Raw genomic sequence first — 16019 nt, forward strand, 5'->3', positions numbered from 1 at the left:
AAGGTGTATTTCCATAAATGGTCCCTTGACTTACTATGGGAGAAAAGGAGGGAGAGGAAAACAAGGAAGTAAGATGGGGGAAAGGAAAAGAGCAGATACGGGGAAAAGAGAGAAAAGGGAGAATGTTAAATGGCTAAGGCGCTGCTTTTGGATTCCTTTTTTAGGAGAGAGGTTGGAGGTGACATGGTAGTAGAGCCCCAGACCATTGTGTAGAGGTCCGTGATCTTCGGCACCAAGAAGAGATAGGAAAGAAAAATATTTAAACTGCAAAGAGAAGTTTTTTTTTGGTTTTATTTTTTAATTTCAAAATATTAAGGGGGTACAAATTTTTGTTACATGGATGCCTTTTATAACACTTACTTCGGGGCTTTCAGTGTGCCTATCACCAGAACAGTCTTCATTGTACCCAGTAGGTAAGTTTTTACTCCTCCCTCTCCCCATTCTTGATTTCCAATGACCTTTACATCTCTTTGTGCTCCTGTGTGCCCATTGATTAAGGGACATTTTATTTTTATTTATTTATTTATTTATTTTTTACTTGGACATTGACTTGGAAATTTAAGGGACATTTTAAAACAACAGTTTAAACAGCCCTTTAACACTTTTGTATGCACCACCCGGTGCTGGGAACAGAATCTTCAAGCAAAAAAGGATAATAACAGTATCCTCAGTGCCTGTCTCTACGCACACACCTTCCTTTTCTCTTGCCAAGGAATTTACCAATATTTTATCATGCTGAAATCTCAACATGTGCAATCTCAATTCCTCCTTTTAATTTAAGTCTGTTTTTTGCTTTTTATAGACAAGGAAAGGACCTGCTAAGCATGCATAAATCTTTAAAGTCCCACCATAATAGTGAAGACAATAGCTGGAAGTGGGGAAAAAACTCCTCTCTCTTTTTTTTTTTTTTTTTTTTTTGAGACAGAGTCTCGCTTTGTTGCACAGGCTAGAGTGAGTGCCATGGCGTCAGCCTAGCTCACAGCAACCTCAAACTCCTGGGCTCAAGCAATCCTGCTGCCTCAGCCTCCCGAGTAGCTGGGACTACAGGCATGCGCCACCACGCCCGGCTAATTTTATATATATATATTAGTTGGCCAATTAATTTCTTTCTATTTATAGTAGAGACGGGGTCTTGCTCTTGCTCAGGCTGGTTTCGAACTCCTGACCTCGAGCAATCCGCCCGCCTCGGCCTCCCAGAGTGCTAGGATTACAGGCTTGAGCCACCGCGCCCGGCCAAACTCCTCTCTTTAACTCTTCTTTTTAAACAGGTCTTGGACATTTTTCATAGGACCTGTTTCCTCCTGCTCCCTGTTCTCCATATCCTTATTTATTTATTTATTTATATTTTTTTGAGACAGAGGCTCACTCTGTTGACTGAGCTAGAGTGCCATGGTATCAGCCTCGCTCACAGCAACCTCAAACTCCTGGGCTCAAGCAATCCTCTTGCCTCAGCCTCTCAAGTAGCTGGAACTACAGGCATGTGCCACCATGCATGCCTGTCTAATTTTTTCTACATATTTTTAGCTAGCCAATTAATTTCTTTCTATTTTTAGTAGAGATGGGGTCTCACTCTTGCTCAGGCTGGTCTTGAACTCCTGACCTTGAGCGATCCTCCCGCCTCGGCTTCCCAGAGTGCTAGGATTATGGGCGTGAGCCACCGTGCCCTGCCCATATCTGTTTTTAAATGCCAGGCAAAACCAGGTAAGATCTTCCCATAAGGAATTGCTAGAGTAGCACCTAGCAGACACCTTACTTTCTGGCCGGTACATGGAATAGGTCTTTGTCGTTTTTTTTTTCTCTTTGGGGACACCCATTGCAAGTTGCCTACAGCTTGCAGAGAGATATAAACTTGAGAGCTGCTCCTGGGACACCTATGCTTATCTAACTTTTTCCATTCCGAGTTTGTGATGTTGAATTTTTATATTTATTTGATGTACTATCATGCATTTAGTCTTTTTTCTCCCTATTTTATAAGATCCTATAGTCATTAATACTGCCACCTGGGCCCAGTTCATGGTCCAGTCAGCCAGGATTCTTTCTCCAACAGTAGAAACAGAAAACACTTTTTTTTCCTCCAAAAATAGTTTCCCTCTGTTGCCTGCGCTACAGTACAGTGGTGTCATCATAGCTCACTGCAACATCAAACTCCTGGGCTCAAGTGATCCTCCTGCCTCAGCCTCTCCAGTAGTTGAGACTACAGGTGCTTGCCACCATGCCTGGCTAATTTTTCTATTTTTAGTAGAGATGGGGTCTCGCTCTTGCTCAGGCCAGTCTCAAAATCCTGGGCTCAAGTGATCCACCTATCTCAGGCTCCCAAAGTGCTGGGATTACAGGCATGAGCCACCACGACCAGCAGAAAATACATTTTAAGAGAGCTTGGTTGTTTTCCCTGGTGCAAACAGCAAAAGTTAGTATCTCCTCCAAGCAGCATAGATTCCCTTAATGCACTTATAATTATGTTTCTTAAATTTTAATTTTTTTTTTTTTTGAGACAGAGTCTCACTTTGTTGCCCAGGCTAGAGTGAGTGCCATGGCATCAGCCTAGCTCACAGCAACCTCAAACTCCTGGGCTTAAGCAATCCTCCTGCCTCAGCCTCCCAAGTAGCTGGGGGTACAGGCATGCACCACCATGCCCAGCTAATTTTTTCTATATATATTAGTTGGCCAATTAATTTCTTTCTATTTTTTTATAGTAGAGATGGGGTCTCGCTCAGGTTGGTTTTGAACTCCTGACCTTGAGCAATCCACCCACCTCGGCCTCCCAGAGTGCTAGGATTACAGGCGTGAGCCACTGTGCCCGACCAGTTTGTTTTGTTTTTGACGATTCCATTTCTCTTTTTCTTACTCAGGCTAACATTAAAGCAAGGCTTAAATTGTGAGAATGTGTACCCTCATATAGAGAGTGCCAATAGCCTAAGAACAATCTTCATATCAGGAGAACGCCAGCCCAAAATGACAGATTTGCTGTGGCTAATCCACAAGTGGCCAATTGAGAGTTGTGAAATTTAGGGAAAAAATGGGGAGAAAACTGGGCAAAGGTGAGCAATTACAATATCCAGGATTCTATTTAAGAAGCAAGTCTTGGCTATTTCTCTCAACATCCTGAACTTTCAAATTTACAGGCCAGCAGAGGCAAGAACCATCTATGCATCATGTAAGTGCTTCCTAAGAATCCTTCTGTCCCCAGGCGATGCTCCACTGGGCTGCTTCCATGCCTCAGTTGCACTATACATGGTACACCCTTTCTAGGATTGAGAATTCAATGTTGCTCTCTCGGTTCTTGAAATGCAAGTTCGTCTGGGTTAATTTAACACTCCCAGATTGTGAGAGAACTAGGAACCAAAGGGGAGGCCTTTCAAGGGCCTGAAGAGCAGTCAAGTTACTAAATACACCCTTGAAGTTACAGTCACATTGGCTTGAGGAGTTTTTCAGACTCAGGCCAAAGATCTAGCTGGTGCAGCATTTCTTCTTGACTTTCTGAGCAGCTGGGGTCAACAGCTTCCCACTCTAGGAATAGCCTTTCCTTTTCCATTTTGGCTGTTTTATTCCTGGGCTAAAAGAAATGCTCAATAGGCACAGAGCAGGGCCTAAGATGAATTCTGGCACCACTGAGGGCCACAAAGCACCAGCCCCCACAGACCAAACAACTCACAGAAGAAGATGAGTAATGTCTGTCTTCTTTCTACTGAAGAGACACAAGGGAACAAACACTTGAACTAGCAGGAGATCGTAAAATAGGTATCAGGAAGAACTCCTAAACAGGGAGATGAGCTGATTATCAGGTTGGCAACTCAGTTCCTCAGCTCCCTTAAGTCCTAAATGAAAACAGTAAGTAATCACCTCTTCTTCAAGTATTAGATTGGGGTAAGAAATGTCCTCAGAGGGTTGAAATGTCCTCTGAAATCCTTATCATCTCTGACTCAGTAGAGGGACTCCACTGCTGACCTAAAGAAACAGACAATTATGCCCCGACCTCTTGATAATAATTATAAAATAATAAGTAAAGAAACAGAACAATAGAAGAAATTTCCCTTCTTGACTTCTGGGTGGATTTTAGTGTCAGGATCTCCAGTGTTTTTGCTTTATATTGATGAAAAGAATAGTTCCTGAGGCCTTTGGCCAAGAGGTATGGCCAAGTGGTCTCTTTCTAGTGCACCAGAACCAGCTAAACACACCTGCACACCTCCCTTGAGTAGCTTCTCCCCTCAGCCTACTCTTTGGGCAGCAGCCAGGGTTTCTGTGGGACACATCATGGCCTGGAGAGAGGCAGCATTCCCTCCCAGTCTCCACTGTCCAGATGAGGACAGATGACCCAAGAAATATTTATGTTTTCTTCTCAGATTTATTAATTTATTAGTCAAAAGAGGGGAAGGGCTTTGTTTATGATCTTCAGATAAGTTTAAATTCCGACCAAGGAAAGGAAATAGCAATTGGCCCATTATTAACAAGATCAATTTTTGGGGGGGGGTGGTCTATGAGATGTTAAGAATTATTCCGTGGTTTAGAGGTAGGCATAGTGGTAATATACCTAAAAGATCAGGGATCTTCTCTGAAATCTTCTAGTTTCTCTTACTAATTATGGATACCCATTAACGAACTAAACCCCTTTTGGGATAACCCCTGTTTATATCTCTAGCCTGTTCCATGTAAACTTATTTGGGCTTATTTAAAGTTTTGTTTGTTCTACATTACCTCCTCATGAATCACATATGCATGTCTTCTGTATATATTTACTCTCCCTTCTTTTCATGATTTTATAGACTCATCATGTTTTTCCTCAAAGTTCACCTTTCTTGATCAGAAGTTTTCACCTGAGAGGGGAGGGATGTAGAAGACAGGAGAGGAAATTTATCAGAAACTTCTAGGGGAGCTTTTCCAAATACAGTGTGTCTGCTTCCCTTTTCCCTGAGCATATCCAAACTTTGGCTGGGGAAGTTTGTAGTTAAAGAATTTTTACATGTAATTTTAATGATCACCTTTCTCTATTGTGTTGCAACCATTGTTCTGAACTGAAGAGCTCTAATCTTTGTTCTGTCTTCATAATGCACCGTCTTTCATTTCCATGTTAGCTCCTATTTGGCATTCTAATAGAATAAAATTTTCCATCTGTTGTGTAACTGACAGCAGTTTGAGATTACAACAAGTTTGCAATCATAAAAATTAACTTGGTACTTAACTATGGAGCCTGGAGAACTACCAGACCTTTCCTGGTGCAGATCCACCTTCTCCAATAGCTCCTTCTTCACTTGCTTTTCTCTCAGCAGTTTGCTCTGAACAGGTTCCTCTGGTGACTGAAGGTGACAAATCATGGGAGGGGCCAACAGCAGTTCCTCAGAGGGCTTCGTCCTGATGGGTATATCTGACCATCCCCAGCTGGAGATGATCTTTTTTGTAGCCATCCTCTTCTCTTACTTGCTGACCCTGGTTGGGAACTCAACCATCATCCTGCTTTCCCACCTTGATGCCCGGCTCCACACGCCCATGTACTTTTTCCTCAGCAACCTCTCCTCCCTGGACCTTGCCTTTACCACTAGCTCAGTCCCTCAAATGTTAACCAATTTATGGGGACCAGAAAAGACCATCAGCTATGGTGGCTGTGTGACCCAACTGTATGTGTTCCTTTGGTTAGGGGCTACTGAGTGCATTCTGCTTGTGGTGATGGCATTTGACCGTTACATCGCAGTTTGTCGGCCCCTGCACTACACCACCATTATGAATCCTCGGCTCTGCTGGCTGTTGGCTGCTACTGCCTGGCTGGGTGGCTTGGGCAACTCTGTGATCCAGTCAACATTCACTCTGCAGCTCCCATTGTGTGGGCACCGGAGGGTGGACAGCTTCCTCTGTGAGGTGCCTGCCATGATCAAACTGGCCTGTGGAGACACGAGTCTCAATGAGGCTGTGCTCAACGGTGTCTGCACCTTCTTCACTGCAGTCCCACTAAGCATCATCCTGATCTCCTACTGCTACATTGCTCGGGCAGCGCTGAAGATCCGCTCTTCAGAGGGACGGAGAAAGGCATTTAACACGTGCCTCTCCCATCTGGTGGTGGTACTCCTCTTCTATGGCTCAGCTATCTATGGGTATTTGCTTCCGGCTAAGAACAGCAACCAGGACCAGGGCAAGTTCATTTCCCTCTTCTACTCTGTGGTCACGCCCATGGTGAATCCTCTCATCTACACTCTAAGGAACAAGGAAGTGAAGGGGGCACTGAGAAGGCTGCTGAGAAAAGGAAGAGAAGTCGGCTGAGAGAAGAGGAAATACCTTCACTGTTTATCACTTCTTCATCTCCACACACTTTTCTCACTATCTCCTGGCCATGTGAACATGAGGAGTACTAACCCTGGTAAAACCAAGGTGTGGTTCTGACAACTCATGCCTGTCATTCTAACACTTTGGGAGGCTGAGATGGGGGGATTGCTTGAGCCCAGGAGTTCAAGACCAGGGCGAGCAACAACACAAGACCTTGTCTCTACAGAAAAATTAGCTGGGTGTGGTGGTTATGCACATGTAGTCCCAGATACTCAGGAGGCTGAGGCAGGAGGATTGCTTGAGCTCAGGAGTTTGAGGTTGCAGTGAGTTATGATGATGCCACTGCATTCTAGTCCCAGGCAACGGAACAAAACCCTGTCTCAAAAAAAGAAAAAAAAAGTTACTTTTTGGCTATTTGGGGTCTTTTGTGGTTCCATACAAATTTTAGGGATTGTTTTTCTGTTTCTGTGATGAATGTCATTGGTATTTTGATAGGAATTGCATTAGATCTGTAGATCACTTTGGGCACTATGGACATTTTATTATTTTTTTTTTTTTTTTGAGACAGAGTCTCGCTTGTTGCCCAGGCTAGAGTGAGTGCCGTGGCGTCAGCCTAGCTCACAGCAACCTCAAACTCCTGGGCTCAAGCAATCCTGCTGCCTCAGCCTCCCGAGTAGCTGGGACTACAGGCATGCGCCACCATGCCCGGCTAATTATATATATATTAGTTGGCCAATTAATTTCTTTCTATTTATAGTAGAGACGGGGTCTCGCTCTTGCTCAGGCTGGTTTTGAACTCCTGACCTCGAGCAATCCGCCCGCCTCAGCCTCCCAGAGTGCTAGGATTACAGGCGTGAGCCACCGCGCCCGGCTACTATGGACATTTTAATGATATCAATATTTCCAATCCACGAACATGGGATATCTTTGCATTTATTTGTATCATCTTTAATGTCCTTCATCAGTGTTTTATAGTTTTCAGTGTAGAGATCTTTCACCTCTTTGATTAAATTTATTCCTAAGTATTTTAATTTTTTATAGATTTTATAAATGGGATTGGTTTGATTTCTTTTTCAGATAATGTCTATTAGTATATGGTTTGTATGCGTGTGTAATAGGGCCTCATTACTGGGGATATCAAAGGCTAAGGAAAAGTAAAAAAGAAAAAACAATAAAAAGATTAAAAGATAAAAATAAATATTTTTTTAAAATAAATAAATATAGGGTCTCACTATGTTGCCCAAGCTGGAGTGCTGGCTGGCTATCAAAGGCTCAATCATAGCACACTATAGCCTCCAATCCTGGCCTTAAGTACTCCTTCTGATTCAGCCTTCCAAGTAACTGGCACTCCAGTTGTGTGCCACCGTGCTCAGCAGCTACTGACTTTTGTATATTGATTGTGTATTCTGAAGTGTTACTGAATTTTATTTTTATTTTTTTGAGACAGAGTCTTGCTTTGTTGCCCGGGCTAGAGTGCCATGGTGTCAGCCTAGCTCACAGCAACCTCAAACTCCTGGGCTTAAGTGATCCTCCTGCCTCAGCCTTCCGAGTAGCTGAGACTACAGGCATGTGCCGCCATGCCCGGCTAATTTTTTCTATTTTTAGTAGAGATATGGCCTTGCTCTTGCCCAGGCTGGTCTTGAACTCCTGACCTCAAGGGATTCTCCCTCCTCAGCCTCCCAGAGTGCTAGAATTACAGACATGAGCCACCACACCTGGCCTAGCTTTACTGAATTTGTTTATTCTAACAGTTTTTTAGTGGAGTATTTAGGTTTTTCTATATGTAAGATCATGTCATCTGCAAACAGGGACAATTTAACTTCTTCATTTCCAATTTGGATGCCTTTTATTTTTTTCTCTCACCTAAATTCTCTGGCTAGAACATCCAGTACTATGTTAAATAGAAGTGGCAAAAGTGGGCATCCTTGTCTTGTTCCAGATCTTACAGTTCAACTCATCCCCATTTAATATGATGTTACCTGTGAATGTGTCATATATATTATTGTGTTGGGATACATTCCTTCTATACCTAATTTTTTGAGAGTTTTTTTTTATCATGAAAGGATGTTGAATTTTGTCAAATGCTTTTTCTGCATCTATTAAATGATCATATGGTTTTTGTCCTTCATTCTGTTAGTGTGATATATCACTTTTATCAATTTTATATATTGAATCACCCTTGCATCCCTGACATGAAGTCTGCTTGATCATGGTAAATGATCTTTTTGTTAATGTACTGTTGAATTGGTTTGCTAGTGTTTTTTTGTTTTGTTTTGTTTTTGTTTGAGGGTGGTAGTAGTCTTTTATTTGGGACAGTCACCTCTGACTAAATCTAGCCTAAGAACAACTACTTCCTTAATCAGACCAAGTTCTTTATCTTTATCTTGTTGCAATCACAGTTATACTCATGTTTCACCCTCTCATTTACAGCCTGATGAACAAGGCCCTTAAGCGTGCACTGAAGAAGTTTCTAGGTGGCTCAGAAGACACCCAACTAGGGCTACCAAGAAACACTGCTCTTCCCTTGCTTTTTCCCAAACTCAGGCTCCTCCCCCACCCCACCCCCTCCTATTAGTGTAGTCATCTACTACTTTGCCTTTGAATAGGAAAGCTGCAAGATACCTCAGAAAGTTCGTGACACTGGGAATGAAGAGACTTCAGTATTTGGGTGCACTATGCAACTAATTAGCTATGGTAGTCAGTGGCTCTCTATAGCACTCTGTCTCATCGTCTGTAAAATGACTATAATGGCTCGCAGGAATGTTGTAAGGGTCAAAATAGATAATGCATTTGATAAATTTGTGTGCTTATAAAACTGCCCTGTTATTATACCTAATCAAAGAAGGAGTACTTTCCCAAGAAACTTTAATAATCTATTTCACATCCCACCTCCCTCTACATCCTGATGGATTAGTACCCTTTTTTTGTGTTACCAGCGGCTTCCTAAATGATGGCTGGATGAAGGGGCCAGACTGAAGGCAGAAAGAAAGACCATGAACAAGCCTTAGTTATTATCCCCTACTCATCTTTCTCTCACATTCCACATCTCAATTCACCAGCTCCCTGTTCAAAACATATCAAGTATATATAATTTAGAATAACACACATGTGAAAATTTGGGGAGTATCTGAATGCCCATCAAAAGGGAAATGATTGAATATATATTGTGGTACATGCCTAAATGCATCGCTATTTTTTTTTAATGAGGTAGATACATTGAAACAGAAAAACTTAAAAGATATAGTAAGTGCAGAAAATCATATATTAAAGTCCAGAAAGATACACAATATTAAGTTATTTTCTCTAAGGAGGGATTGTAGTTAAGGAGGTAAGGTACGAAAACACTTCGTTTTTAAGTGAGAACGTTTTGTGGTTCTTCAGTAATATTTAAAAATAAAAACAACCTGGAGAAAAAACACTGGGTTAGAAATGAGTTCTAGTCCAACTTCTATCATTAGAAATTCACTTAAACTGTGTCGGTTTTCTTATCTGGAAGGTAAAAATAGTAACAGTACTGACTTCATAGGATTGTTGTGAAGATGCTAATATGTAAATGTTTAGAATTATGCCTACCACGCAGCAAACGCTATGTTTTCTACCATGGTTGTCGTCATCTCATCTGCAAAACTAGGATGCGTACCCAGCCACAGCTGGTGCAAGGACCGCGAACACGAACAAAGTGGAAACACCACGCAGGCAGAGCATCGGTAAGACAAATGGGCGGGATTAACAAACGCCAGATCCTGGGCCCCGGGTTCTCGGACATTGTGATTGGTCTCAGCACATGACGCAGGCGTATCCTGTCTTCTCATTGGCGAGAACTGCTGTCAATTAGTGAAGAGGGGAAACCAGGTGTCAAGGTCGGTCCTTTAGTGCTGCGCTTGTCTGACGCCACTCTTTTAGGATTAGCGTTTGCGCATGCGTCTGACCCTCAAAGTCCCGGCGTGCCCCGCGGCAGGTTGCAGCATGGCGCGGTAGAAAAGATGGCGTAGCTGGTGAGTCGCGAGTGAGGTTTTTCCTGGCGGGGCGGGGCTCAAGGGCTGCGGCTCCGCCCTCTGCCCTGCCGCTTTTGGCTCGCGTCGGAAGTTCCGGGACGCAAAACCTTGGAGTGGCGGTGTGACTCAGAGTTAACTGGGTCCTCTGTCTGGAGAGCCGTGGGAGCGAGGCCGCGCGGCGTGCCCGCCCCGTGCCTTTGGGGCTCCGGTCTGTTCATGTTCCCCGGTGAAGACTCCTTTGAAGGGCTCAGTGCCTCTGGCTCTTGCGGTTTGCGCGAATAAAACATATGTTCACTAAGGCCCCGTTGCGCCCTTGGGCTGAGCGGTGGGGACTCGAAGACCACACAGCTCCCAAACTGATGGAGTAGATAACCCCACCCGAAACAAATTCTAGTATTGGAAGGGTTAAGATGAACCACCCTGAGAGACAGTTACAGACAGGTCCGAGGAGTTCAAAGGATCAAGAGGCTTAAAGAAGATGGTGGTAGTGGTGTTACCAGTCCCTATCCTTGGGTTTCTTGTCTTTAGTGGTGCACTCTTTAAGAACACTGAGTTTCTCTTTTACTTTTCTAATGCCTAGGCTCAGGTGGCCCTGCTTCCCTGGTTGGCAGTGGAGACCGGCAGTCCCTTGTGTTCATTGTCTGTGGAAAGAATATTTCAGGTAGGAAAAGTTTGGTGGGCAAAGGCACTTGTAGGTCCCTAGACCACTGGTTCTCTTCCAGGTGCGATTTTGCCCCCCAGAGGACATTTGGCAATGTTTGAAGACAATTTTGTTGTCACACCTGAGGGGTGCTCCTGCCATCTAGTGGGTGGAGGCCAGGGATGCAGCTAAACATCCTACCAGACAAAGGATGGCTGTCACTCCCCCCGCCCCTCCAAGAACTCAAAAGATCTGGCCCAGAACGTCAGTAGTGCTGAGGTTTAGAAAGCCCACCCCTGCCCTTTCTAGGTAGGGGAAGTCGTAGTGATAGTAGTGGAAATGGAGAAGGGACAGATGTCTGAGGTATCTCAGCCAGAGACCAGTTTTGTCTCCTTTTGTATTCTTTATAATGCTTAAGTATTTGATACCCACTTGAGTCATCAGGTTTGATGACCCCAGTCTGCCTCTTATTTTTTCACCCATTCATTCATTTTCCAAATATTTATTTAGCACCAGACACAATTCAAGGTGCTAAGATTCAGCAAGGAGCAAAACAAGTCTCTGCTCTCAGGAACCTTACATTCTTGCAGGAGATGACAGATACTAAACCCATAAATATATGTCAAGTAGTTACATATACGGTGAAGACGTTCCCATAACATGGAGTTTCTTTTACTACCACCACATAGCATTCATTTACTTAGTGCCTTCAAATGCCAGGCACTGGGCTAGGTGCTTTGCACACACTGTTTCTAATCTTTTCCTCTATCTTGCAAGGTGGATATTACTATCCTCAGATGAGAGAGAAAAAGCTCAGAGGAGTTGAATAATTTGCCCCAAATCAGTTAGTATGGAGTTGAGCTGGGACTCAACCCAGATTTACCTGATGGACAAAGTCTGTACTATTTCCATTAGTTAACTTTGTGTCTCCTCTACCAGGTTAATTTGAGTGGGATGAGAAATATATACCTTCTTTCCTAGATCTAGGAAAGTGAAATAGAAATGAACTCTCACATTGACCTCTTGCTCTTACCAGAGTGGCGTTGTTATCAGAGACTCCTAGCCAGAGGTGACTCTTCAGAGTTGTAGGAACTGAATTTTGAGCCACAGATCAGCCTCAGTTGGAGTTGAATTCCTCTTCACTCCTCACATTCTTTCAGACAGCTGATGGCTAATCTCTCAGAGGGGTTGGCAATTTGGAAATCTCCCGCCAGCCCTTCTGTCTTCTAATTATCAAACAAGTGTTTGGGCCTTACAAGGCCTTTGGCCAGCTCTGGGAGCTCTGCTGTTGATGGCTGCAGCCCAAGCTGCACTCAAGGAGAAGACCCTGCAGCTGAAACAATTCCTGACTATTCTGTATAGGGAGATGCATACCTGGGTGAGGGAATGTCATCTAGCAGGCAGTGAGAAGGCAATGACTTTGGTGCAGGATTTGGAGTGAGAACCCGGGAGGCCAAGGTAATTGGTGAGAAGGGGAATATGTAAATAGAAAATGGAGATCTGGTTGTGGGGAGGTCTAGGTTAGGGTACAGGCAGCTGAACAAGGTGGAGAAACTTGATTTTGTGGCTGCTGCTGCTGCTTAAACACTTGTTTATATTCCTAGTTAGTGTCTGTTTCGGCTTTCTTAAGGGAACAGACTTTCTTTCCCCTTTGCAGGAAGAGGGTGTGAGGAGAGCAAGGTTGGATGCCTTTACTGAGCACCAAGTTTTCAGTAGTTCTCTGCTTCCCAAGAAAGAAGGAGGAGAGATATTTGTCCCCTGTAGAACATAGCCTTTCTCTTCTGCAGGTTATATTCACATGAGCCAGCTCTTTGAATGAAAATCTTCTGGTTCGTGAAACACCTGCTCTGTTATGGAGGAATTGCAGTGCCCAGCAAGGTATGGGTACTTGAGTTAAGTCTTCAGTGTCTGAGTCACACCTCTTCTCAAAACAGATGAATACAACTGGATTTCTGATCAAGAGAGGGCCAAAGCGGGACCCGTGGGGGGCTAGGAGCTGTGTTATCAGGTATAAGAGTGCCACAAGGGCTCAGGTGGGGACAGCCATAGACCTCCCTGCACTGCCCTGAGCAAATAGGATTCTGATATGCTCTGTGCCCCTGCCAGCTGTGGTGCTGGGACCCTGACTCCTCTTATAATCCTACTCTGTCCAGCTGCACATACCTACTCCTCATTCAAGTTTCTATCTCTGGCTTTCTAGGAGTCTCTATTCCCATACCTCTTCTCTCTGGGCCCATATGGTGATCTGTAGGGCGATGGGTTTTTTTTTTCCATGTGATAGTGTGTGTGCTCCAAGAGTAGCAACCCTGAGATTATGGGGGAGTTGCCAAGCTCCTGTTGGAGCCAGTGAGGCCCCATCCTCAGGGACTTTCCCAAGAGAAGAGCTACAACTCATATGCAGGACCATTCAGACCAGGGGGAGAGAAACCAATGACTTCAAAATGGTGAGCCACAGAGTCTCAGGCTAAAAAGGGGAGAAGAAGAAAGAGTCCAAGGATGAGAGTTTGTCAGTGCCTGTGACATCACAGATATGACCTAACAGTGGTGTCATGAACAGAATTGGGAGCGGTAAGCAGGTAAAATGATGGTGCACCTGCCAGGTTGGGGCAGCTCAGTTCTTTATCTGTGCATTGTCATTTCCTCTGGTTATCCCTTCAGAAAGGCTCATTCCATGATAGCTCTTAGAAGAGTCATGTCTTAGTGTTTTGAACAAAACTCTTCAAGTTTCCCTGTTAACTTAGCAGGTAGCTTCTGTCATCAACAGTCACCAGAAACCCAGACAGACAAGCACCAGTAGGGGGTCCACCTGCATGGATTCCTCCATAGTAGTCTCACTATTGGAGGTCAGATCACCAGCATGGCTTCAATAACACAACCACAGCCAGGTGCGGTGGCCCAAGCCTGTAATCTTAGCACTCTGGAAGGCCGAGGCGGGCAGATCGTTTGAGCTCAGGAGTTCAAGACTAGCCCGAGCAAGAGTGAGACCCCATCTCTACTAAAAATAGAAAGAAATTAATTGGCCAACTAAAAATATATAGAAAAAATTAGCCGGGCATGGTGGCACATGCCTGTAGTCCCAGCTACTTGAGAGACTGAGGCAGGAGGATCGCTTGAGCCCAGGAGTTTGAGGTTGCTGTGAGCTAGGCTGACACCATGGCACTCTAGCCCGGGCAACAAGAGTGAGACTCTGTCTAAAAAAAAAAACCAAAAAACAGAAATTAAAAAAAAAAGAAATTAGCTGGACAACTAAAATATAATATATATATATATATATATATGTGTATATATATAAAATTCGCTGGGCATGGTGGCGCATGCCTGTAGCCCCAGCTACTGGGGAGGCTGAGGCAGGAGGATTGCTTGAGCCCAGGAGTTTGAGGTTGCTGTGAGCTAGGCTGATGCCACAGCACTCACCCGGGCAACAGAGTGAGACTCTGTCTCAAAAACAAAACACAATGTGAAGAGTTTTTATTACTTATGAGTTCCTTAAGGTAGGCAGAGTGACCAGAGAAGGGCAGACAGCAGTCCTCCACCCCAGGTCTCATGTGGTGACAGCAACCACACTCTCACAGGAGAGGACTTCTCCTATTTAAGGGTCATTTGGGATAGGGTGTCCTAATTTCATGGGGTTACTTTCTGTTGGGTATTTCAAACAACTCTGGTGACAAGGACAGTTGAGGGGGTTGGCCTTAACCTGGGATTAAAGCAGGGCTCTACAGAGGGACTTTTTGTCTGTCTTAGTCAGACTTGGCCAGACCTAGGCAGCCATCACCTATGGTTTCTTCATTACTTCTAAAACACTTGAGCATTCATGGCGACCTACTGGCACCCAAGGAAGAGAACCAGATTTTAGTTTAGACTGATAAGCAAGTTTTCTGAACAGGCTAATGGAAGCTATGTCAGCCTGGACAGGGTGAGCCTGAACCAGAAGATACTACCAGAGGGACAGAAGATCCCATTTGGACATGTCAAGTGGCTTGGCAATTCAGAAAGAATGAAAATGCAGCAGGAATGGTCCGGAGCCCAGGTTATCTAGCACAGGCTAAGAAGGCAAGAAGAGAGGGCAAGGGAGGGTGTGGATGAATGGATGATTCGTCATTCCATAATTCTAGATTCTCTCACTTAGCCAAGGCTTCTAAAAATTAAATGAGAATAAAAGTTATTTCGGGAGCTTGTTACAAATTCAAATCATTGGGATCTATCTTCTTCTGAGATTGTGTGTGTATGGGGGCAGCCCAGGTTTTATGCAACCAATACCCAAGGTTATACTCACACAAGTTGTCCATGGGCCACGCTTGAGCCACACTGCCATTTCCTCACTCTCACAGCTTTAAATACCATTATACAGATGATTTTCCTATTTCTATCTCTAGATCTCTCATTTGAGCCACAGATGTATAAATCCTTTGGCTTACTTTACCTCACCATTTGAACTTCTCATACATATCTCAAACTCCACATATCCAAGACCGAACCTGTGAATTGCTTACCATATCTGCTGCCTTACCTGCCATCGCCATCTCGGTAAATGGCATCTCCTTCCACCTCTTGGCACCTTCTTCAAACCAAAGAAACCTGTTCATCCTTGATATCCCCTCTGCCTCACCTCCATAACTAGTCTATCACCACAACATGTTGATTATACTTCCAAAATGTACAAACTCCATCCACTTTTTTCTGTATACACTGCTGTCACTTGACAACTGAGTTTCTAGCCATCACAGTTAAGAGAGTCTTACTTGGTCTCCTTGCTTCCTCTTTCAGCTCTAATCGATTCTCCACACAGCAGTCAGATTAAGAGAATAATGTCACTCCCTGCTTAATCATCCAGGAGCTTCCCATTACACTTAGGATAAAATCTAAAATTCTTAGCATAGCATGTAATAATGAAGTCCAGTCAGGAAAACAGAAACCATTCTAGGCATTTCAAAGAGAGAATTTAATACAATGAATTTGTAAGATGGGTGTGGTAGAACAACAACAATAAAAAAGTGAAAGGGGCCGGGTGCGGTGGCTCACGCCTGTAATCCTAGCACTCTGGGAGGCCGAAGCGGGCGGATTGCTCGAGGTTGGGAGTTCGAAACCATCCTGAGCGAGACCCCGTCTCTACTAAAAATAGAAAGAAATTAATTGAC

At 44.0% G+C, this 16019-nt stretch overlaps 2 protein-coding genes across 2 annotated transcripts in view; both read left to right on the plus strand.

Annotated features, from left to right (window-relative positions):
* Positions 1 to 16019, plus strand: part of ZNF75A (zinc finger protein 75A) — a 60834-nt gene that overhangs the window by 32389 nt on the left and 12426 nt on the right. Inside the window, exons 9-10 of the mRNA XM_075995017.1 lie at positions 8680 to 10244; positions 10825 to 10905. Of these exons, the coding sequence (XP_075851132.1) occupies positions 8680 to 8684 (5 nt within the window). The 3' untranslated portion in view covers positions 8685 to 10244; positions 10825 to 10905. The remainder of the gene's footprint in view (positions 1 to 8679; positions 10245 to 10824; positions 10906 to 16019) is intronic.
* On the plus strand, positions 1161 to 8661 carry OR2C1 (olfactory receptor family 2 subfamily C member 1). Its single transcript, XM_075995018.1, has one exon. It carries the CDS (start codon positions 5308 to 5310, stop codon positions 6244 to 6246), a length of 939 nt encoding a protein of 312 aa, XP_075851133.1. The 5' UTR covers positions 1161 to 5307; the 3' UTR covers positions 6247 to 8661.

Source organism: Microcebus murinus, chromosome 19 (genome assembly GCF_040939455.1).
Source record: "Microcebus murinus isolate Inina chromosome 19, M.murinus_Inina_mat1.0, whole genome shotgun sequence".
In the NCBI taxonomy this organism is placed as follows: Eukaryota; Metazoa; Chordata; class Mammalia; order Primates; family Cheirogaleidae; genus Microcebus; species Microcebus murinus.